The sequence below is a fragment of the Coenobita brevimanus genome, chromosome 112 (assembly GCF_032717465.1).
Source record: "Coenobita brevimanus isolate Jiangsu-jjx chromosome 112, ASM3271746v2, whole genome shotgun sequence".
Lineage (NCBI taxonomy): Eukaryota > Metazoa > Arthropoda > Malacostraca > Decapoda > Coenobitidae > Coenobita > Coenobita brevimanus.
Genome location: NC_137065.1, coordinates 4665914 through 4688862, shown reverse-complemented (window position 1 = coordinate 4688862; position 22949 = coordinate 4665914). Strand labels below are relative to the sequence as shown.

Here is a 22949-nt window from a genome sequence, read left to right as displayed (position 1 = left end):
GGTTCTGTAGCTATTTCTTCTACTGATAAAGCAGATCTATTTGCTCAGACTTTCTCCTCCAGTTCCACCTTAGACGATTTCGGTGCTGTTCCTCCATTACTTCCCCCCTCTTACTTCCTCATGGCTAACATTAAAATTTCTTCAGGTGATGTATCTTCTGCCATCACAGGCCTCAATACTAATAAGGCATATGGGCCTGATGGAGTCCCTCCTGTTGTTCTCAAGAACTGTGCTTCTGTGCTTACACCCTGCCTAGGCAAACTCTTTCGCCTTTGTCTGTCAACTTGTACCTTTCCTTCTTGCTGGAAGTTTGCTCTCATTCAGCCAGTCCCAAAGAAGGGTGACCATTCCCAACCCTCTAACTATCGTCCAATTGCTTTAACATCCTGTATCTCAAAAGTTTTCGAGTCTATTCTTAATAGAAAAATTTTAAAGCATCTTTCCTATCACAACCTTCTTTCTGATCGTCAGTATGGGTTCCGTCAGGGACGCTCCACTGGCGATCTTCTCACCTACCTTTCAGACTCCTGGTCATCCTCCTTTCGGGACTTTGGCGAAAGCTTTGCCATTGTACTTGACATCTCAAAGGCTTTCGATCGAGTCTGGCATAAATCTTTAATTTCCAAACTGCCCTCTTACGGTTTCTATCCTTCTATCTGTGCCTTCATTTCTAGCTTCCTTTCTGGTCGTTCTATAGCCGCTGTTGTAGACGGCCATCGTTCTTCTCCTAGATCTATCAAGAGTGATGTTCCTCAGGGCTCTGTCCTATCACCAACTCCCTTCCTTTTATTCATCAATGACCTTCTAAGCTGTACATCTAACCCTATCCACTCATACGCTGACGACCCCACCCTTCACCTTTCCATATGATTCCCACAACGTCCATCTCAGCAGTTACTTCAACAAACAAGGGATGAGGCTATGGTACACCTAATGTCTGACTTAGTTCGTATCTCTGACTGGGGTAAAAATAATCTTGTTGTTTTTAATGCATCAAAGACTCAGTTTTTGCACCTATCAACCCGACAAAATCTTCCACAGGTATACCTACTAATGTTTAATATTATTCAGCTTAATCTGGCATCATCGTTGAACATGCTTGGGATTTCATTTACTCGGAACTTATCTTGGAAAGATCATATTACATGTCTTGTAAAATCTGCTTCTAAGAGATTGGGTGTGCTAAGCCGACTCCGTTCCTTCTTTACCCCTGCTCACTTGTTGACTCTATACAGGGTTTTTTTCAGCTCCTGCGTGGAGTACAACTCTCATGTGTGGGGAGGCTCCTCACATACAGCTCTTCTCAATAGGGTGGAGTCAAAGGCTTTTCGTCTCATTAATTCTCCCCCTCTTACTGACTCCCTTCAACCTCTATCTCTTCGTCGCACTGTTGCATCTTTATCTCTTTTCTTTCGCTACTTCAATGGTCACTGTTCCTCTGAACTGTCTGCATGCATTCCTCTACCCCTACGACGGGTGCATAGCACCCGTCTAGCAGCAAACTCTCACACCTTTTCTGTCCAACTCTCTAATGCAAGAGTTAACCTTTACTCCCAGTCCTTCATTTATGCAACAGGTCAACTCTGGAACTGTCTCCCTCTGTCTGTATTTCCTGCTTCCTATGATCTCCAGTCTTTCAAACGCAGTGTGTCCATCGTTTTCGTTTTCGTTTTTAAAGGCTCCAACATGCTTGCATGTGTCGGCCTTGGTCACCTAATGGCGGCTCTCCACGCTGCACGATCCATTGCAGCCTCCCTGTTCAGTCCCTTAACCCTGAGGCCACACTTAATGACCTCGTCACATGTCTTTCTCGGTCTACCCCTCATAACCCCACCCCCAATATTAACACTTCTCACCTTCCTCACCCAGTTATCATCCCCCATCCTCTCCACATGTCCAAACCATCTCAATCTACCTCTCCGCATCACAACACCAATACACTCCAGTCCCATCCTACCTCTCATTTCTTCCATTGTAAACCCAGCCCCTCCAGGCCTTGGACGCAGGGACACACTGCACATCCACCTGATCATTGTCATTTCTGTACGACTGAGCCGGCGAATATCTTCCTCCTTCACTGCCCAGGTCTCACTACCATACAGCATTTCACTCCTAACACATGCTGCATACAAAGACCCATTAGCACATAGGGAGAGTCCTCTCAATGTCAGGAGAGGCAAGAGCTCTCTGAAGTTCTTCCAATCACTTCTCACCCTAGCCATAGAGCTAGCTCCAGCCCCACCTCCAGCACACAACATGTCTCCCAAATAACAAAACCCTTCCACACACTCAAGAGATTCACCAGCAAGTTCAATCCTTTCACGTCTGACAATCTCCACCTGCTCACCCCGACACGCCGTACACATAAAATCAGCATTATCTCAGTCTACCTCTGATACCACTACATCTCTTATGCACCCATTTATCACAAACACCACACAAGATGGAATTACTTCCCACGCCCTTGTGGCAAACTGCACATGACCACTCTCCCTCGTCTTTGACAGTACCGCCACCAACCCTAGATATCGTCACTTTTGTTTTATCTGCATTTACCCTTAAACCCTTGTGCCCCATACCATCTCTCCACTTCCTAAACCTTTCCTCTGCCTCCCCCTCGTTCTCTGCAATCAACACCAAATCATCAGCATACAACTCCCACGGGAGTCCGTTTCTAAAGTCACGTGAAAGGGCTTCAAGTACCATGATAAACAACATGGGACTCAAGACTGACCCCTGATGCACATCAACATTCACGTAAAACTCATCACTCAAATCTCCATTCACTCTTACCTGGGTGTGAGCACCCACATACAGAGCCATAACCACCCTAACCAGCCACTCCTCCAAGCCAAGCTTTCTCATTGCCCACTTCACCACCTCTCTAGGGACTCTGTCAAAGGCCTTTTCCAAATCAACAAAAACAAAATAGAGATCCCTTCTCCTACCAATATATTTTTCCTAAAGCTGTCGAACAATGAATATAGCATCAGTGGTCCCCCTACCTGGCATAAACCCAAACTGCATCTCATCAATATTCACTCTTTCTCTAATCATACATTCTAAAACTCTCTCCATTACCTTCATTTTCTGATCTAAAAGCTTTATACCTCTATAATTTCCTCTTTCCTGGGCATCACCCTTCCCTTTATGCACATTTACAGTTACACTCTTCAGCCAATCATCTGGGACAACACACTCATAAATAATCCTATTTATCAGGTCAGTGACTAACCTCACCCCTAAATCGCCTGAGGCCTTCAACATTTCGGCAGTCAACCCAGACACACCTGCTGCCTTCCCCACCTTCATCCTGCCTATTGCCTCACTCACAGTAGCAGCATCAATCAAAGGCCAAGGGCCAGACACTGGATATGCTGGCTCCAAACCTTCCCTGTTCCAGTCAAACTCCCCATTCAACAACCGGTTATAATGCTCTCTCCATGCATCTTTAATATCCTCACTGTTCACCACTACCCTTCCTTCATCACTATTTACACATTGCTCACCTATAATATCCCGATTATCCCTCTTCACCTGACCTGCCACCGTAAATATCATATTTTTCCTTTCCCCATGATTTAGGTTATCAAGTAATAGTCTCTGTGACTCAGACTTTGCCCTGTATACCTCTCTTCTAGCCCTTCGCTTGGCAGCCAAATATTCCTCTTTGCTACCACCCTTCTTCCATTCCCGGAAAAGCCTTCTTTTATCCTTAACTGCAGCTTCTACACCCTCATCCCACCACCAAGTTACTTTATGTCTTGGTGGTCCTCTTGTCCAACCGCATGTTACATCAGTAACTCTCAAGAAATTGTTCTTGAGGGCTCTGTACTGTTCATTAACGCCACAGTCTATCTACAGCTCCCTGTTCAGCCACCACTCTCCTCAACTCGCTATAGAAGGCATTCCTTACTACTTGGTTTTTCAGCTTCCGTATTTTCCTCTTAGGTACATAAGTCCTCTTTTTCATCACTTGTTCTTTAAGCACCATATCACAAATCAATAGTCTGTGCTGCTGCACACACTCCTCACTTCGAGGCATCTCGAAATGAATGGATCTTGAATTTGGCTCTCTCTTGTATTTTGTTTTTCTCTTGGAGGGAACTTTTTTGCGGGTTCGTTGCCTTTGGTTCCTTCTTCCTCACATTAAAAAAAAAAAATGAGTTTTGATCAGCAAGTGGATCGATTAGTACGTGTTTTGGTCAGTAGGTGTTATCATCAACATAGGTGTTTTGATATATGTTTAGAACCACGTATAGGGTGTCAAGATGGACGTACAAGGGCTCAGCAGGTGATGGATCCGGTGTTGGCGATGATCCAGTCCGTGTAGGCGGGCACGCTGGTGTAAACGCTGGGAGTGTTAGGCTCAGCGCACCCTCTCCCGAAGCTCACTATGCCGATCTGTGCCCACCGCCCATTGCACAGCTGTACCACCATGGGCCCGCCGCTGTCACCCTGTTGAGGTAGAGTATACCCGAATAAGATAAATAGACAAATAAATGAATGACTAAATAATAAAAATTGTCCATAAACCTCGTGACGCAAGGGCATTTTCTCAGACGCGTTTTTATTTTTTAGTTTTGTTTACCCTAATAAAATGGGTTTGAATAATTGTTCTAAATATTGTTCAAACCCCCACCCCCTGCACTCTGGCTTAGTTTACCACCTGCCTTAGTTTCGCACTTGGCTTAGTTCCCCATCTGGCATTGTTTTCCACCTGGCTTAGTTCCTCACCTGATATATTTCCACACCTGGCTTAGATCCCCACCTGGCTTAGTTCAGCACCTAGCTTAGTTCCCTACCTGACGTACTTTTCCACTTGACATACATCAAGCTTTTCTAAAGGCCAATAATTTTTCAGAGTTTGAAAGACTGTAAATATTACACCTTCAAAAGAGAATTAAAATCAATTGAAAAAAAAAAATCATTCAGAGAAGTCTGGAGTCATTACCGTATGTTTTATCTTCTTCAATCCATTGACTCTCTCTCTCTCTCTCTCTCTCTCTCTCTCTCTCTCTCTCTCTCTCTCTCTCTCTCTCTCTCTCTCTCTCTCCCCAGACGGTTTTGTTGAATCTAAGATATACATCTTGAACTGAGGGAATAAAACTAGCTTCCATTAGCCATCTCAGTATAGCAGGACTATCCTGAAGTAAAAAAAATCATGTACACAGCAAAAAGGGAGAAAAGGAAAAAAAAAGTTGAGAAAAGTAAAGAAAAAGAAAGAATGTAAGAAAAGCATTCGGGAGCCGAATGCTAATCGCCTGTTAGAATATGTTGTTGGCCAAGTCCAAGATTTTGGCCATATCTTGATACCCTGAAGGTTTCATGTTGATAGCTGAAACCGTTCATGAGATAAAATGGTGCTAAAGGCAGGCTATAAAAACCAGTTGACCTTTGGCAGCCATTTTTGATGAACTTGGCCTTGACCCCGAGTGCCCATTTTCGAACTCGTCCAAGATTTTGGCCATATCTTGATACCATGAAGGTTTCATGTTGATAGCTCAAGCCATTCATGAGATATAATGGGAAAAGATGCACACACACACACACACACACACACACACACACACACACACACACACACACACACACACACACACACACACACACACAGGCACACAGTGGCAGGCAATAACATAATTGCTCCGCCTTCTAATGGCGGGCGATAAAATGGAAAGGCATCATCGTTGACAGCGAAGTTAACAGGGACAACTCTGGGATTTTCTTCCGGATAACGATAGGCGATAATGTTCAGCAGAGAAATGAGACATAGGAGCATGAGAGTGTTTATACCCCACCCGGCATGCGTCCTTGGAGGGCGTGAGGGTACAGATGACGTTGTTGTTGGGCAGCTGTATCAGGGGTGCACACCGCTGAAGGCTGATTACGTGCAGCACCACCTCCTGTAGGTTGTTGGGTGTGTTCGAGTCTGCAACACCATCAGAGTTTAGTTTAGTTTTGTACTTAATCATACTTTCTGCAGCACTAGTTCATTTAATATACTTTTTGTTGTCAAACCCGCAACACAAGGTCATTTAATATGCTTTTCATAACATTTCATTTTTTTAATCTGTCCAGTTCTGAAACCATGAAATTTTATTACTCACCACTTTTCACCCCCTTCATGCCGTTACACAGTCTAGTCATCCTTTTTGTCTATTTACCCCTTTATTCTAGTCACCACCTATGTCTCGTCACCCGTTTAGTCTCCTCACTGCTTTATGTCGTTACCCCTATGGTTTAGTCATCCCATACGACTAATGACCCATTACGGTAGTCGCTCCTTTAATGCAGTTATCCCTTTATTGTTGTCACCCCTTTAGACTTTTCCCCCAGTAATATTGTAGTTACTCATCGACGCTCCTCAATCTCATTATATCCCATGCAACACCATCACTATTTAGTCTAGTCACACCTTTCAACACTTCTCTACTGTCTGATAGTTTTCTTTCTTGTACTATAAACATGCTATACCTTTTTACTCTAACTTAGCCCAAAATTGTCATCTTTCCATCTTGAATGCTGATTTTTTGAAATGGATGGACACTAGAATATGTCAGTAGCGAAGAATTGCTACGAAAATAATGTAAAGCTGCAGCGTTGTTGCTCTCTATTAATGAACGACAGAAAAAAAATGCAAAAAGGACACAACTCTATAACTAATTTAGGTAAAAGGACTATGGTTTCAATATCCGGTTCAGATATAGGACATCGTATTTATTTTGTTATCTTCCTATGACTTATTCAGCAGGGGAGAGACTTTTCTAACTGGAGGGGTTAGAAATGGCCTTCATCAAAACTTCAGTAACAGAGGTCACTTCTGAAGCTGAATAAATTCCTTTGGTCGCAGGAAGAATAATATCAAGAATAGGTCATGACACTGAAGGGGATGACAATTGACAGCAACTCACTAGGGTTTAGTTTAGTCCCCCCTTTCATCATACAACAATACTCTCTTTCCTTCACCTCCTGTATTGAAGCTTGGGGTCCTTCAAGTGGTCGCACAACTATAACTGGGTTGTACATCAGCTTTGTCATACAAATAAGCTATCGTTCAACCCCATCCCTCTCCCCTGTGATGAAGATGGTAGGCTGCAGGAGGTTAGCTGAAGCCTGCAGTTCACTTGAGTTCACGTTTCAAGTGAACCTACAGCAGCAGCAACAACAACTACAACTATTACTGTTACTACTGCTACCACTACTATTACTACTACTACTATAACGAAGCTCTTATTTTTTCCTCTTCAACTTTCTATTCTCTAATTACTATAACTTGGTTTTAAATTCTCTCCCCCTCTTCAGTGCTCATATGGAGCAATATATCAACACTGTAGGATGTTGAAGTTCACCAAGAAAACTATGGGAAGGATGAAGAACCGTAGCACTGTCTTTTTTTGTCATGTAGCTACATGAAATAAGCTGCAAAAGGACGAACATCTGGGCCAACGTATATAAAAATCATCAGTTAATCACTTATGGTATTGTTATGCCGGTAGGATTAGGGTAGTGTTTTATATCTGGAGGAATATTCTAGAAGTTAGGTGTTGAGCTGTAGGATTAGGTTAATGATCTATCTGGAGATGTGAGGAACATTTTGAAGAGTTCAGCATGTCTGATTGTTTCCTCTCTCTTACCTAAGGAATTAGTTCTTGACATTATTGTCACTGTGCATTGTTAATTTACGTGCATTATTGCATCAGAAAATGTGAGTTCTCTACTAGATCATTCTGGGCTGCACTGGTAGGTGGAGTCAGAAGTGTTAAGACTGTCCCTTATCGATGAGGAGTTCAGTTCGGTTTAAGCAGTGTGCCGGCTCAGTTCAGTAAGCCAAGGAGTAATGGACCACTAGTTTGTGTGTCACAGTGAGTCAGAGCCGGTCAGACAATGAAAGTCAGAGGAAGTAATGGACTTTCGATGAACAGTGAATTAGAAAGGGATCTTTGTATGCGGCATGTGTTGGGAGTGTAATACTGTAAGGTAGTGAGACTTGGGCAGTAAAGGAAGAGGATATTAACAGGCTCAAACGTACAGAAATGACAATGATTAGGTGGATGTGCAATGCGTCCTTGAGTGCAAGGCCTGGGGGGGTTAGGTATACGATGGAAGAGTTGAGAGGTATGATGGGACTGGAGTGTATTGGTGTTGTGATAAGGGGAGGTAGATTGAGGTGGTTTGGGCATGGGAGAGGATGGGGGATGATAATTGGATGCAGAAAGTGAGAAGCGTTAATATGGGGGGTGGGGTTGCGAGAGGTAGACCAAAAAAGACCTGGGACGAGGTCAGTGACCTCAGGGTTAAGGGACTGAACAGGGAGGCTGCCAGAGATCGGGCAGCATGGAGAGCCGCCAATAGGTGACCAAGGCCGACGCATGCAAGCATGTTGGAGCCTTCAAAAACGAAACGAAACAGACGGAGTGAGTTGTGTAAGCTGGAGCTTAGTTTTTCGCCAGTGAAAAGTCGGTGAGTCAGTGACAGTGATTCAAACAGTGAGAGTAATCAGTGAAGGACGTAATAGTCAGACAGAGTCAGTATGTTGAAAGTTAGTCAGCCTGTGAATGAGTAGTACTGAGTGAAGGACAGGGTTAGTGTGAGAGAGAGAGAGAGAAATAGAAATAAGGCTATTGGAAGGTATAGCCAAAAAATATATATACTATATATAGAAATTAGGAATTTATTTACATATATGTATTAGAATATGAAATTAGGGAAGTAAGCTGTATGATAAGTGAAACAAATCCAAAGAAAATTAGTTGTGAGTAAAGTTATGACAAGTGTTATAATAAAAATTTTCTAGCTTAAAAAGTGTTTTATGTTGTAAGTGCAGCTACGGTGAAGTTTTTAACCCTTTGTGTCTTTTCTCCACACACCACTGTGTACAAAGCGCCTAGAGAATTGACAACGGCAAGGAAACGATCGTCTAGCCAGCGCCTTAGCCAGGGGCGTGAGCATGTGGGACACGGACTCTGCACACCACCAAAAGTTACCCCTGTTCTCCACCTCCTCATTCTCAACACCAGCGCCTGGCCTTCAGGGGTTATTTGCGTTACACAAAGAACTGGTGAGTCTTTTGATTGTTTATTTAATGTTCTAGGTCTAATATTAACTGAAATATGACGTCTTGAAAACAGGCAATTTTGTGAATTTCCCCCGCGGCAAAGTCAGTATATAGCTAAGGCTTAAGGGTTTAAGGTACGAGTCTGGCACCATATTTAAGCTCCGATTAAATTCCATATCATAGGTTTTTAAGCGTCATCTGGGGTTTAAGGTTTAACCCATGATTTTAAATAATGTAGTGCTTATTCAACAACCTCGCCGTGGGAAAATCACCAGTTCGAGGCTGTGTACCAAATGGGGATGATGGATCCCTTCAGTGTATGGTTTGTACTATTCCCGTAGGGCAGCCCCACAGGAGTAGTTGCTTACCTGTAGTTGACAGGTCTGCTTTTCCAGACAGACCGTGGCTGGGACGCAACGGCAACACATTAGAGCAGGAAGCACATTCATCCAGTGAGTTCAGTGAGGGTTATAGGAATAACTGTTATGGTTACTATAGTTGGCTCTTTCATTTTGGTTATGTATTTTTACACACGCGCTCTCGGAGGGGGGTGTTATATTTTCATCAGTGTGTGTGTGTGTGTCACGATAATGAGGGTAATCTTCATGATGGTAATGATGATAACGAATAATAATAAAAATCATCATCATCATCATCATCATCATCATCATCATCATCATCATCATCATCATCATCATCATCATAATAATAATAATAATAATAATAATAATAATAATAATATACACACTATCAAGGTCAAGTCGGCCCCAGCCAGTGACGACTGCCTGTGTGCCTGGAGCGTAGTCTGAGTTTAGGCCGAGACAGATGGGCTGGATGAGGGGGTCGTTTTCGAAGCGTAGGTCATTCACTAGTTCGATTAGGGCGATGTCGTCATGCTGGGAGGACAGAGAGGGGTGAAATGGAGAGTGAGAGGGAGGAGGGTGAGAGGTAAGAGCAGAGAGAGGAACTGGTAACAGACGAGAGGAGGGCAGGTTGGAAGGGCCCAAGTAAGATGCGAGGAAACACAGAAATGAGAGAGAGAGAGGGGGGGGGGGGAGGCATGGACGAATGAGGGTGAGGGATGAGAGAAAAACTGTATGGAGAAAAAGTGGATGAAGGAAAAGGTAGAGGTGTAGTGACATAAGGAGAGGTAAAGGGAGAGTATGGAGTAGGGAGGAGAGAGGGAGCAATGAGGGTAGCTCGAGAGAGGAAGGGCGAGGGAAGGTGAGGGGATGCCACTCCTCCCACAAGACAAGACGCGGGAATAAGCGATAAATTAAGATAATGATTAACAAGAAAAGCGAAAATATCAAAAAATCAGTAACAGATGAGAACGAAGATAAATATTTTACCTTCTGAATACGATGATTAATATTTTATTCTGTACTTTTGTGTGACTGCTGTCGTAGCGTTCTTCTCTTTAGTGTTGAGGCTGAGCACCTTGAAAGCTGCCCCAGAGTATTAATATATATTTGCAGTTAATTGTGGGGGGCATTATTTTCTTTTTAAAACTCTTGCATACCTTACAGTTTGTAATTTTCCTTCGATAAAATTCCATCGAAATCACCGCTCGCCATAAAGCCACAACCACCACCTTACCCATCAATATTATGTGCACACTCTTCGGATGGTTATATTGACCATTTTAGGGAAATTGTAATTCAGCGGATCACTCGAATCATCTAGCAGTGTGTTGCCCATGTTCACGGTAACGGAAGTTTGTTAAAAGGTTTATTCTCCAACCAACACATTCATTCAAACAATATTTTAAGTTATTTGCCATAGCAAAGTGTACAGTACCGAATAAATTTAGTAACACTTGGGTTCCCGCTTTGTGGGGTCCACGAATTACAGTTCCCCCGAGTGTTCTAATATCGAAGTGAACCTGAGGTATTTGAAGAGGTGTTCAAATACAAGTGTTAGATTATTTCAAGATTAAGATGACGTTAAGCGATACATATGTCAAATCAATAATGTATTCATGACTTCCATTGCATTACCTTCTTGTTATATCCTTATGTATTCATAGCACATACTGTACATACATGAAAGGCTGCTTCTGTTTGTTAGTGTGTCAAGATAAATTCAAAGAAATCCAAATGTTAACGTGTGTTTTGCCTTCGACCGCAATTCACTTACTATAGTCACAAGATTCGCTTGAAGAATCTTGAAATTTATGCGATATCATAGTACCATCATTTTTTGTGGAAATTACTTAAAATGATTTGGATGCTGCATGCTATTGTCATTTTTTGTCAAAGTTTAAAAAATATATCTGATATTCTACCATAATTTTCTGTTGACATTTCTTTCAATGCTTTAAGTGTTACTTGGTAGTTATTTTTTGTTGCAATTTCTAACATTGTCGAATTGTTACTTGCTACCATCATTTCTTTTGAGGAGTTTTAATGTTGATCAGTTTCTTACTATCTACCATCATTTTTCTCTTGAAAGATTTATAATTGATCAAAATATTAGTTGCTACTAACAGCTATTCCTGATATTTTAAATACTGATCAGATTGTAACTGGTTACTATCATTTTTCATGAAAAAATGGTTTGAATGTTACTTGGTGCCATCATTTTTTGTGAATTTTCCATTCATTTATAGTTAATTTTTTTTACTAGCTACCATCATTTTGTGGAAACTATTAAAAAAAAATACCAAGTTGTTGCTTTCTACCATCATTTTTGTTGATAATTCTAATATTGATCAAAATGCTACTTGCTGCAAGTAATAATTGTTGAAATTTTGAATATTCATATAATGCTTCTTGCTACCATTATTTTCTGTGGATTTTTGAATAAAAATTTAATGTTACTTGGTACACTGATATTTGTAGAAGTTTCTAATATTATCAAATTCTGTCTTCTTCCATTATTATTATTATTATTGTTGCTTTTTTTTTTTTATCTTTAATATTGATCAAGTGAAGGCGTCGACTGGGTGGAACGCTGAATTGTACCTGAAGGCCAAGTGGAAAACTAAAGATATTTAATCATATTATAATGGTGTTCCTTTGATTTTCAGGCGCGATTCAGTATTCTACCCAATGGACGCCATCACTTGATCACTATTAGAATTTTCAACAAAAAAAACATGGTAGAAACAACTTGATCAATAATCATTTAAATTTTCAGCAAAAAATAATGGTAGCAAGCAAGAATTTGACGGTATTAGAAACTTCCAGATCAAATTGCAAGAATAAAATGTGTAGCAGATCATCGGACTGAAAGGGTTACGAAAAAAAAAACGAGTGAGAGAGAGAGAGAGAGAGAGAGAGAGAGACAGAGACAGAGACAGAGACAGAGTGACAGAGACAGAGACAGAGAGAAAGAGAGAGATCTTACGAATTCTGTGGGATTGAAGCTAGGATGAACGATGACTCTTGCAACAGGAACAGAGATGAGACCCGTTCGGAGATTTGAACCTATCCCTACAGAGGTCGACAGCTCTCGAATCCTGGGGAGAAAAAGTCTTATTGGTTAAAATGATGAGAATAATTTCATGTCTGTTTATCTGTTTGTCTATTTGTCTGCATCCATTTACCGATCTGTTTACTTTTATCTGTTAATCCAGTTGTTTATATATCTACCTGTCTATCTATCTACATTTATCTATCTGTTTATCTATCTTTATCTATCTGTTTATCTATCTTTATCTCTCTGTCTATTCTTTTGATTATAATAACTAACAGGTGGCGTCATATTAAGTTTGTGTAAGTAGATAATTGACAAAGCAAATGCAGTTTACATAAGTGCCCAGATGGTGGCATGTAAAGATTGTGTAAGCGATTGGCCGACAGTTAACATTAGTACCCAGATGGTGCCAAGCAGTCTTTACGGGGTGGCCTGGTGTATGTAGTGAGAAGCCGTCAAAGCAAAGAGTGCTGACATGTAGAAGACAGTACAAGTTAGTGATCATCAAACCAAAGACGTGATATTAGCTCACAAGAGGTTTGAAGCTATCCTTACGAGGTACCTGGAAAAAAAGGAAGTGGCAGGGGTCAGAGCAAAGCCAGTCAGTATTAAAGCTCCAAAGATATCATGTAAAATATAGAAGTGCAAGTGAGTGGCCGTCAGATTAAAGGCAGGTAGAATCAGAGCCCGAGTGGTGGCATGTAAAATTATTTCAAGTGAGTGGCTATCAAAAGCAAAGACACCTGGCGTTAGTGCTCATATAATTTACTCGTAATGTAGAAGTGAGTGGCCGTCAAATCAAAGACATGATATTAGTGTCCAAGTGGTGGCAAGCAATCCTTACGGGGTATTTAGGAAGAAGAAGCAGTGGGCGGCTGTCAAAATCCACTTCCTTTTAATGATAGATCCTCCACAGGCTGATGATGAGCTGAAAAATTGCGTTTGGACGAAAGCCTGGTAGGGATACTCACCAGGCGAGGCATTGATACCGTTCACGATCCTTGAGTCATCCTGTCGTACGGTAATGGGAGCGATACCACAGTCGTCTGGGGAAGAAGGCAGTGTGAGGTGGGATAGTGTGAAGTGTGGCAGTGTGAGCAGTGTGTGGTGTGGCGGTATGAGATGTGGCAGTGTGAGGTTGACCTTTGTTAATGAGATAATGTGTGATGTGTCAGTAGCAAGTCCCATGTGTGGAGTGGTAGTTTGAGATGTGGCAGTGGTGGATGTGATACTGTGCGGTGTGGCAGTACGAGGTGAGTAGTGTGGTGTGGTGGTATGGGACTGAGTTGTGTGAATGTGACAATGTGTAGTGTGGCATGTATGGTGCAGTAACGTGAGGTGTAGGTGTAATGTGAGGTGTGGCAGTGTGAGTAGGGTGTGGTGGGGAATGTGAGATGTGGCAGGATTAAGGGGGTAGATAATGTGGTTTAGGAACATGAAGCACAGTACTGTGTGGTGGGGTAGTGTAAGGTGTGGGAAACTGTGGGGAAGTAAGAAATGTGCCAGTGTGCAGTAAGGCAGTGTATGGTGAGGCAGAGTATGGTGAAGGAGTATGAAGTATGGATATGTGCAGTGAACATAACCTGTGACAATTTGAAGTTTGACAGTGTGAGGCGGGGTAGTATGTGGTGGATAAAACGTCCGTCAGTCACTCATTAACGATTCCGGATGACTGGCTGGAAAGGCGGGAGACTACCATAGAATTTTTCCCACTGTTCAGATACGAGTACTTCCACATCTTTTACATTTGTTAGTTTGTTATTTTTACTTTTAAACACCTGTTCAACCTGAGAAAGGGCATTTGATTGGAAAGAGGTTAACAAAGGTTATTTTTAAATTCATGTTCGAAAATTCTCCCCATATTTGAATGAAATCGTATGAGGACAGCAAGAACATGATGAATGATATACCGAGAACTAGGACTCCGGGCTGTCATCGCAAAGCGTCGCTTGGTATGCCTCTGCCAAGCCTTGAGCACGGATCATACGCCTCCATGACAAGGCTCATTGTGGGTTGGAATGAAACTATAGATAAACTAAGTCCACTCCATTTGACCTAGACCTTTGACCCTTTGACCTGGCTGACCCAATCACTTCATCGTCCCTTCATACTGTACCACTAACATAAGTTTGGTTGAAATCCGTCGAGAGGTTCATGAGATATCGCACCCACAACCATATGACCTTATCCTTTGACCCCTTGACGTTGCTAACCTATTCAGCTCATCGTCTCTCAAGGTGTATCACTGACAAAACTTTGGACGAAGTCCGTCGAGGGGTTCAGGATATATCGCTTCCTCACTATTATGATCTTGACATTTGACCATTTGACCTTGTTAATCCAGCCAGTTCATCGTCTCTTCATACCGTATCACGTACAAAAGTTTGGTCGAAATTCGTTGAGGGATTCAGGAGATATCGCGCCCACAAGGATAAATTAAATCGACCCCATATGACCTTGACCTTTGACCCCTTACCTAGCTGACCTAAATAGGTCATCATCTCATGCTGCATCACCGACAAAAGTTTGGTGGAAATCCATCGAGGGGACCTGGAGATATCGCACCCGCAAGAGTATTACGGACCCACGTTCGCACGCACGCACGCACGCACGCATGGACAGACCAATAACTTAAAGCCTTGTCCACTATAGGTGGGCGAGAAAGATGTCATCTTAGTGAAGTCATCAACTTTTTAAGCATGAGAAGTCCCTCAACCCTTTAAGCACTATGGCTTCATAGATTTCTCTCATGGTACCACCAGACAAGGATATTCAGCATGAGAGACCCATGGTAATGAAAGGACTGGAAATTGTCTCCCTAAGCTGAATAAAATTGTCTGGCGGTGGCCGCATAAAGATTAGAGCAGTGAGGTATTCGATTTAATACGTGAAACACTGAACCAGGCAAATGAGTGAAGCAGTATGTTTTCAAGCCAAAATGATGATATTAACATTACGTGAGGTATATTTCACATGAATTAAATGTTTTCCATTGGAATTCGACATATCTCATACTCAGACGACGTTCACTAACGAAATAAGCAGCTAATCAGCTTTTCTCTTTGATCGATAACGTCGTTTGACTTCGACACATGTCAAATTCTTATAAAATACATTTAATTTGCTTAAGCTATATGTAATTCAATGTTAATTGTGCTACTCTGTCCAGAGCAACGATACCGTATGCAGTAGAAGTTTCCTGAGTCGGCGAGAGAGAAAAATTAGTTGGTGGGAGAAAAGTGATTCAAAAAACAAAATAATGAAGCAGCTTCGTCTCTATCAAAGAAGATGCGATGAACGAGGTGTGTGGATGAGGGAGGGAGAAAATCAGTTTGTCTTTGTTCTGGTGAGGTGGTATTGGTGAAAAGAGCTAAATAGCTGAACACTAAAGGAAAGATAAAGAAGGCAAAACACTAAAACAGCTTCGTGTACGGTTGTAGATATAGCGAGTAAGTGGACGATCCCTTGCGATTTGATGTTGGTGGGGGAGAAAAATTGATGGATGGTTGGAGGAAAGATGTGAAAAGGCATCAGACTGAACCAGCCATGTTCACCGGACATGGCGTAGCAAGAGTGATAATTACAGTGAAGTGCTTTATCTGTTTTATCAGTTAAGTATTTGTGATGGCTGCAACAAGCTAAATGATGGATGATTATGTCCTTTACCAGTTTCCTGACGTTGGGGGATGTAGGAAAAAGAAATTAAAACACTGAACGAAATTTATATAGAGTTACTATAAAGGATTTGTGGACGATAGTGAAAATCTGCAGCCTACAGTATGTGTGTGTGGGGGGGGGGCTATTCAATTTTGGTAAAGGCGACATTAATTAAATATTGGAGGAAAATCAAATTATGTAATACTGGACCAGTTTGCCTTCCCTCTCTCCCCTCCCCCCCTCCATCAAAGCTGACGTGATGAATGTGTACATATGTGGATGAAAGAAAATCACTGTATCTATTTTCTGATGATGTGATGCTGGTGGGAGCCATGGTGGGAGCGATACACTGGAAGGATGGTGCAGCGAGATATAGAAGCGAAACGGCTGAAAGAACGTTGCCCACTAAAGGTAAAGTGGCGAGTTGGTGGAAAATGGTAAAGTGTTTTATCATGTTTCTAGTGATTTGATATTCTTGATGGATGCAAATAAGTTGAAGACTGGAGTAATGAGGCACACTTGCAACCTATGTCAGAGCAATATTATACGAGACTGAGCCAAACAGTAATATTCAGGCTCATTGATATAGTGTAAAGTTCCCTTCATTAGTTCGGTATCACAAACAATAAAAAGAAATGTTGATAGGGCTACAATATTGGGACATAAATGCCGATTCACAACATGACTATAAATAACGCGACAGGGAACAGTGATTTTTGAAACAGTAATACAATCACTGGAATCCAGCAAACGTTTCAGAATAGTGTATAAGAGTTTCATAATTGTTGGGATAAAATGTGGAATCATATTACTGCCTGCGACTGTACATAAGGAACAGTCCATTAAGACGCCTTGTGAACTGTAGTGGGACCTAGGCTGGGCTATCGTAATCAAGACCACTCATGGATAGGTGACTGGTCAGTCTCCCTGGTGGCGCAATATGATCGCATTACCCACAACTACCGCTTGGGGAGCCGAACCTGCGCGTATTACACCACCGTCACTCCGACCATCCTCAGACGTCTAGGCCACCATAAGGTAAGAAATAAATTAGTTGTGTGTGTGTGTGTGTGTGTGTGTGTGTGTGTGTGTGTGTGTGTGTGTGTGTGAGAGAGAGAGAGAGAGAGAGAGAGAGAGAGAGAGAGAGAGTTTTATTGCCATTCAAAATCGAGAGGGATGTCTGTTGAGCAAGGAAGAGTGGCTGTGCGTGACAGAAATAAATGGAGAGAAATTGTGAATGAATAAGTGATGACGCAGCCCTGAGGGGATATTCTTCCGCTTTTTTGGTCTGATCAGCTAGTCAGGTCAGGTGCGGGTAAGGGGATGGGTCTATTATGATGTGGCAGGGGTAAACCAGTTCTGCTGTCGGGCCCTGCTGCGGATGTCACTGATTGCATTGAGCAGTTGACCCTTGTGCGGTGTGGTGCGGTGAGGATCTGTCCGTTCTCCCCTTTGGGGCTAAGATGCGAATGAATGTGTTTGAATGGATGAGTAAATGGAGAGTGAGTCGTCCTGTCTCGGCTACCTCCCTTTCCTTGGGGGAAGCAGCCTAGGTATATAGATAGATAGATAGATTTCATTCTTCATACCTCCAGGCGGATTGCTCAGTTTAGGGGTGACCTTTCAAACGTAAAGAGTTAGATATATCTTTCATCGACCTCTTCATCGCAAAAGGTCTCCTGTAAGATGTAGGAACTCGTCTGGATGTAGCAAGACTAAACCAAGAAAATATGTTACTAGATTCAAGGGATTATGATGGATGGAAAATAGCTGTGCCGGTGGTAAGGATAGTGATAAGGCTGGTGATGGACATTGATATTAGTGAAAATTACATGATCCTGTCCCTCTCCCATTTGCATTGGACAAAGGCTAGGTTGCCATCATTCAGATCGTTTTAGGGTAGGTAACCGGTCTTCGCCCTTCGTGTTATCAGGACTTCATGCAATTGTGTGGATACCTTCTTTACTTGCTAAGTTTCTCCTTTTTCTTTCCTACTTTCGAGATGCTTATAATTCAGCGCTGTTCCTTTACCTTTTCACCAGTTCACTTCAAACTTGGTACAATTGTTCCTAAGGGCAAATACCCTTAGACATTCTCTCTCTCTCTCTCTCTCTCTCTCTCTCTCTCTCTCTCTCTCTCTCTCTCTCTCTCTCTCTCTCTCTCTCTCTCTCTCTCTCTCTCTCTCTCTCTCTCCATTTAGGGATTTAAGCATTTTAAAGGAATGTTTGAGATCAAAGGTAAAGCCTCACAAAAACAAATGTTGGGATTCTGCGTTCTTGAATGTTCATTGATCATCATGGCACTTTGCACTGAAGTACGAGTATGTTAGTGTATCGTAGCTGTGTGGAGACATCTTACATTATATATAGATAAATTGATAGACAGATAGATATAGATAGATAGATGGATACATAGATACATAGATGGATACATAGATACATAGATACATAGATGGATACATAGATACATAGATATAGATAGATAGATAGATAGATGGATGGATAGATGGATAGATGGGTATATGGATACATACATACATTTATTGCTCTGTGTTCCCACAGTTTATATTTTATATCAACATGTTCTCTGTACTAATTTACATTATCGATAAACATATATCCGCCTCTTGGAGATTCAGACTTAGTAGAAAATACTCACCACAGAATTGTCTCATCGCGGAACAAACGGTGGTTGGTGGTGGTGGTGGTGATGGTGGTGGTTTTGCTGCAATAAATGAATGAATAATTAATATATACATACACGGTATAAGTATACATACACACATATATATATACATATATATATATATATATATATATATATATATATATATATATATATATATATATATATATATATATATATATGTGAGAGAGAGAGAGAGAGAGAGAGAGAGGAAAACATGGAGCATTATAGAGAGAAGAAAAACGTACCCTAATGTGACTTTCGTAATGAAGAATGTGGTAGGGATGATTGTGGTAGCAGTGCTTGTGGTAGAGATGAATTTGGTGGTGTGTGGCGATTGTGGTAGTAGGAACTGTGGTAGTGGTGAATGTGGTGATTGCTAATGAAGTAGTTGTGATTGCGGCAGTGTGATAGTTGTGACTGTGGTAAAGTGGTAGTTGTGATTGTTGTAGTATATATGGTGTATTAATTTTTGGATTTATGATTTTTCTTCGTGGTAAATGTTTTATTGTGATGGTGGTGATTTTGAAAATGTCATTGTGATAACGCGGTTGGGGTGAATGGTACTGTGGTGTGTAGGAGTGGTGCTTTTGGTAGTGGTGATTGTGGTGACGGTGACATTGTGGCAGTGATGGCTGTGGTGGCTGTAGTGTGGCAGTGTGGTGAATGCAGTAGTGTGGTAGTGGTGAATGGAGCTGTTCTGGAGTGAGTGAGAGAGAGAGAGGGAGAGAGAGAGAGGAAGGAGGAAGAGGAGGAGGAGGAGGAAGAGACGAAGAAAAGAAGATATACTTAATTCTACATTCCACTATAGACTCAAGCTGAGAATCTTGCTGAGAATGTAGATATAATTCCTGAGATCCCGAAGTCTGTCACCAATACGCCAGAAAACACCTGACCTGAAATGTGTTATTTAGAAGTAGCGATAAAATAAAAGGTACACGAGATTACACGACTAATAAAGAGAATTCACGAGCATCTAAACAAAACAATAAAAAAATAAAGATAAAGAAAGATTGATAATGTGAAGCTAGAGAAGAACAAGAGGAGGAAGAGTAGGAAGAAGGAAAAGAAGTGTCAGGAAAGGAGTATGTAAGGGATAATTTTCATCTTGTAGGTTTAATTGCAGTGTATTAACCCTCTTCGCTTACGTGGACGGTTTGCTTAATTTATTCAGGCTGTTCCCGTACGATTTTGTCCAGCTGTGCTAACCTCTACTGCTTAAAAATTGAAGGGACGAAATCACTGGGGTTTAGTTTATCTCGCAATTATGTGAATAAAAAAAAAAAGAATGTAAAAGAGGAAAATGATAGTGAAACAGGAAAAAAAAAATTACACACACACACACACACACACACACACACACACCAAAACAAAAAAACAGCCCCACCACCACCTCCCACACACAGACCATAAAGCAAAAACCATAACAAAAATAAACACATCATTAAAACACACATGCACGATAGTATAATCTCATACCACCATTAACACACTGATTGAAGCAAACACAGCAACAGCAGTATGGATCTCTCTCTCTCTCTCTCTCTCTCTCTCTCTCTCTCACACACACACACACACACACACACACACACACACACATACACATACACACACACACACACACACACAACTTTATGCAAAAACAGCAGTAGTAAGAACAAAACAACCAAACACAAGTAAAATACACACACACACACACACACACACACACACACACACACACACACACACACACACACACACACACACACACACACACACACACACACAAGCAACAACAACGACAGCAGCAGCAACATTCTTCTTATTCATCCACACACCTCCACCCAAAACGACAATAACAAACACAAGAAATCAGATCCCGAACCGTCAACGCAAAGCACCGCTCGGTGTGCTTCCACCAAGTCTAGCACACGAACTTGCCATTCTACCTCCATGACAGGGTTCACCATGGGCTGAAACGAGACTAAAGATAAACTAAGTCGACCCCATATGACTATGACTTTTGGCTCCTTGACCTTGTTGGCCTAATCTGTTCATCGTCTCTTCATACTGTATCACTGACAAAAGTTTGGTTGAAGTCCGCCGAGGGGTTATGGAGATATAGTGCTCACACCCATTTGACCTTGACCTTTGACCCTTTGACCTCTCTGACCTAATCTTTTTATCGTCTCTATGCTGTATCAGTGGCGAAGGTTTGGTCAAGATCCGTCGAGGGGTTCAGAAGATATCTTGCCCACAAGGATAAACAAAGTAGACCCCATATGACCTTAACCTTTGACCACTTGACCTAGGCTATGACCTAATCAGTTCATCATCTCCTCATACTGCATCACTGACAAAAGTCTGGAGAAAATCCGTTGATGGGTTCAGGAGATATCGTGCCCACAAGAGTGTACGCAAGGACCCACGCACGCACACCCGAACGGACAGACCAATCACTAAACGCCTGCACCACAGGTGGGCTGAGGCATAACAACGTCAGTAACAATATAATCCCTACCACCCATCTAAAAACACCTTGAGTACAAAACACACTAGAGGTAAACACCCTTCACCGCACGAGGAATACCCCATGGAGAGAATCATTACCCATTCTCATCAATTACATCCTTCGTTATTCATTCATTCAATCCCTTGACAATTTTGTTCAGTTTGGGATAGGCCCCTTGTTGCATAAGGGTCATAAACACTCCAGTAGCAACCTGGCTTCAAATAACCTCCCTTAAGCGAAATAAAATCTTCTCACAGTAATCAAGGTTCAAAAGAAGGATATCCTCCTGCAGGGACGAAAGGACGTACTAAAAATGAGATGATTAGGGGCAAGAAGAAAAATTATATCACTGTCATTATATACAACACAAAAAGTAAGCTTTACCTTTCTTTGTCGTTGCTAGCTTAGTAATGCCGAATAATGACGAATGTTGTATAACCACATCCCATCCACACAAGTGTTTTTTATTTGGACGTCATATTGTAAGCGGCTAACCTTCATATTCGCGTACTTTTTTAATTACTAAGTTTCGTAGCAAAGATGCCTTGCCTCTTGATTAGTTGACATGGTTAAGGTAAAGGTAATGATATACTCTATCCTTACTTCAGGTACTCACATGTTTCATTATTTTTCAGTTGATGAGTTATCTGTTTCATTTTTACTCTCTCCAGACGATTTTATTCAGTACACGAGACCCTTTTCCTACTCAAATGGGTGAGGTATATTTATCAACGACTCCCTAACTACAGATGGCCTCCTCTACGATGGATTAATTCGTCTGGAAAAGGGAAGAATTAACCATCAGAGTATGTCATCTTAGTGAGTTGAGCATTCTGTGTACCTATCAGGCCCACACCACCATCTAGAATAAATCGGTAATGCCAAAATACTAGGGAAAAAAGTTGTTGAATGAGTTGTCTGTGATACTAACATATATATATATATATATATATATATATATATGTATATACTGTATACGGTCTATTCATTTTTAAGTTGGAAAATCTGAACTATGTCCTAAGCCAATGCTGAGCTGTATATTTTTTAGTTTACTGATGCTACTGCAGACGTTTCTATCATTTATGTGAAAATCTTTTTAAGTGAAAAGCGAAAACTACTTATAGCCCCTCCAAACAGAAAAATCTCGGGAAGTTGATAAAAAAATCGTCTGGAAAACAACCAGAATACAACGACAATAACGTCATCAGTGGCGAGTGACGGAGACAGATTTAGAAGTTCATTACAGTTTTATATATATATATATATATATATATATATATATATATGTATATATATTTCCGTCCGAAGCTGGACATAGATTTTGCTGCCTATAGCCTCAGGCACAGCACTCTTCCTCCATACCACACACCTCCACGTCACCACTGCTGTGCTAACAGTCACCTTTCATACGGCATATGTGTTCGGGTTGTCGCATACAGGACCGGTGTGATGGTATTAGCGGGGGTGTTTTAAGATAAGTCGGTGGATCTTACTGTAGACCAGTATAATCTCTTAACGAAGGTCAAAACCTTTAACTCTTCCCTGTACCACCCGGGAGTCAAATTGTCATTGATTAGAACAGCTGACTACCTCTCTACTGTCATGGCCACCTCCTCCCCTCACTTCATGACGTCT

The 22949-nt window shown here is 41.6% G+C and overlaps 1 protein-coding gene across 1 annotated transcript in view; it reads right to left on the bottom strand.

The window, feature by feature from the left end:
• Nucleotides 1-4287: 4287 nt before the first annotated feature.
• The window catches only part of LOC145418050 (transmembrane protease serine 9-like), a 32821-nt gene continuing 14159 nt past the window's right edge, over nucleotides 4288-22949 (bottom strand). Inside the window, exons 7-13 of the mRNA XM_080286584.1 lie at nucleotides 21161-21269; nucleotides 13450-13524; nucleotides 13034-13040; nucleotides 12410-12521; nucleotides 9807-9954; nucleotides 5802-5932; nucleotides 4288-4458 (exon numbers count right to left, since the gene is read on the bottom strand). Coding sequence (XP_080142710.1) covers nucleotides 4288-4458; nucleotides 5802-5932; nucleotides 9807-9954; nucleotides 12410-12521; nucleotides 13034-13040; nucleotides 13450-13524; nucleotides 21161-21269 — 753 coding nt within the window. The remainder of the gene's footprint in view (nucleotides 4459-5801; nucleotides 5933-9806; nucleotides 9955-12409; nucleotides 12522-13033; nucleotides 13041-13449; nucleotides 13525-21160; nucleotides 21270-22949) is intronic.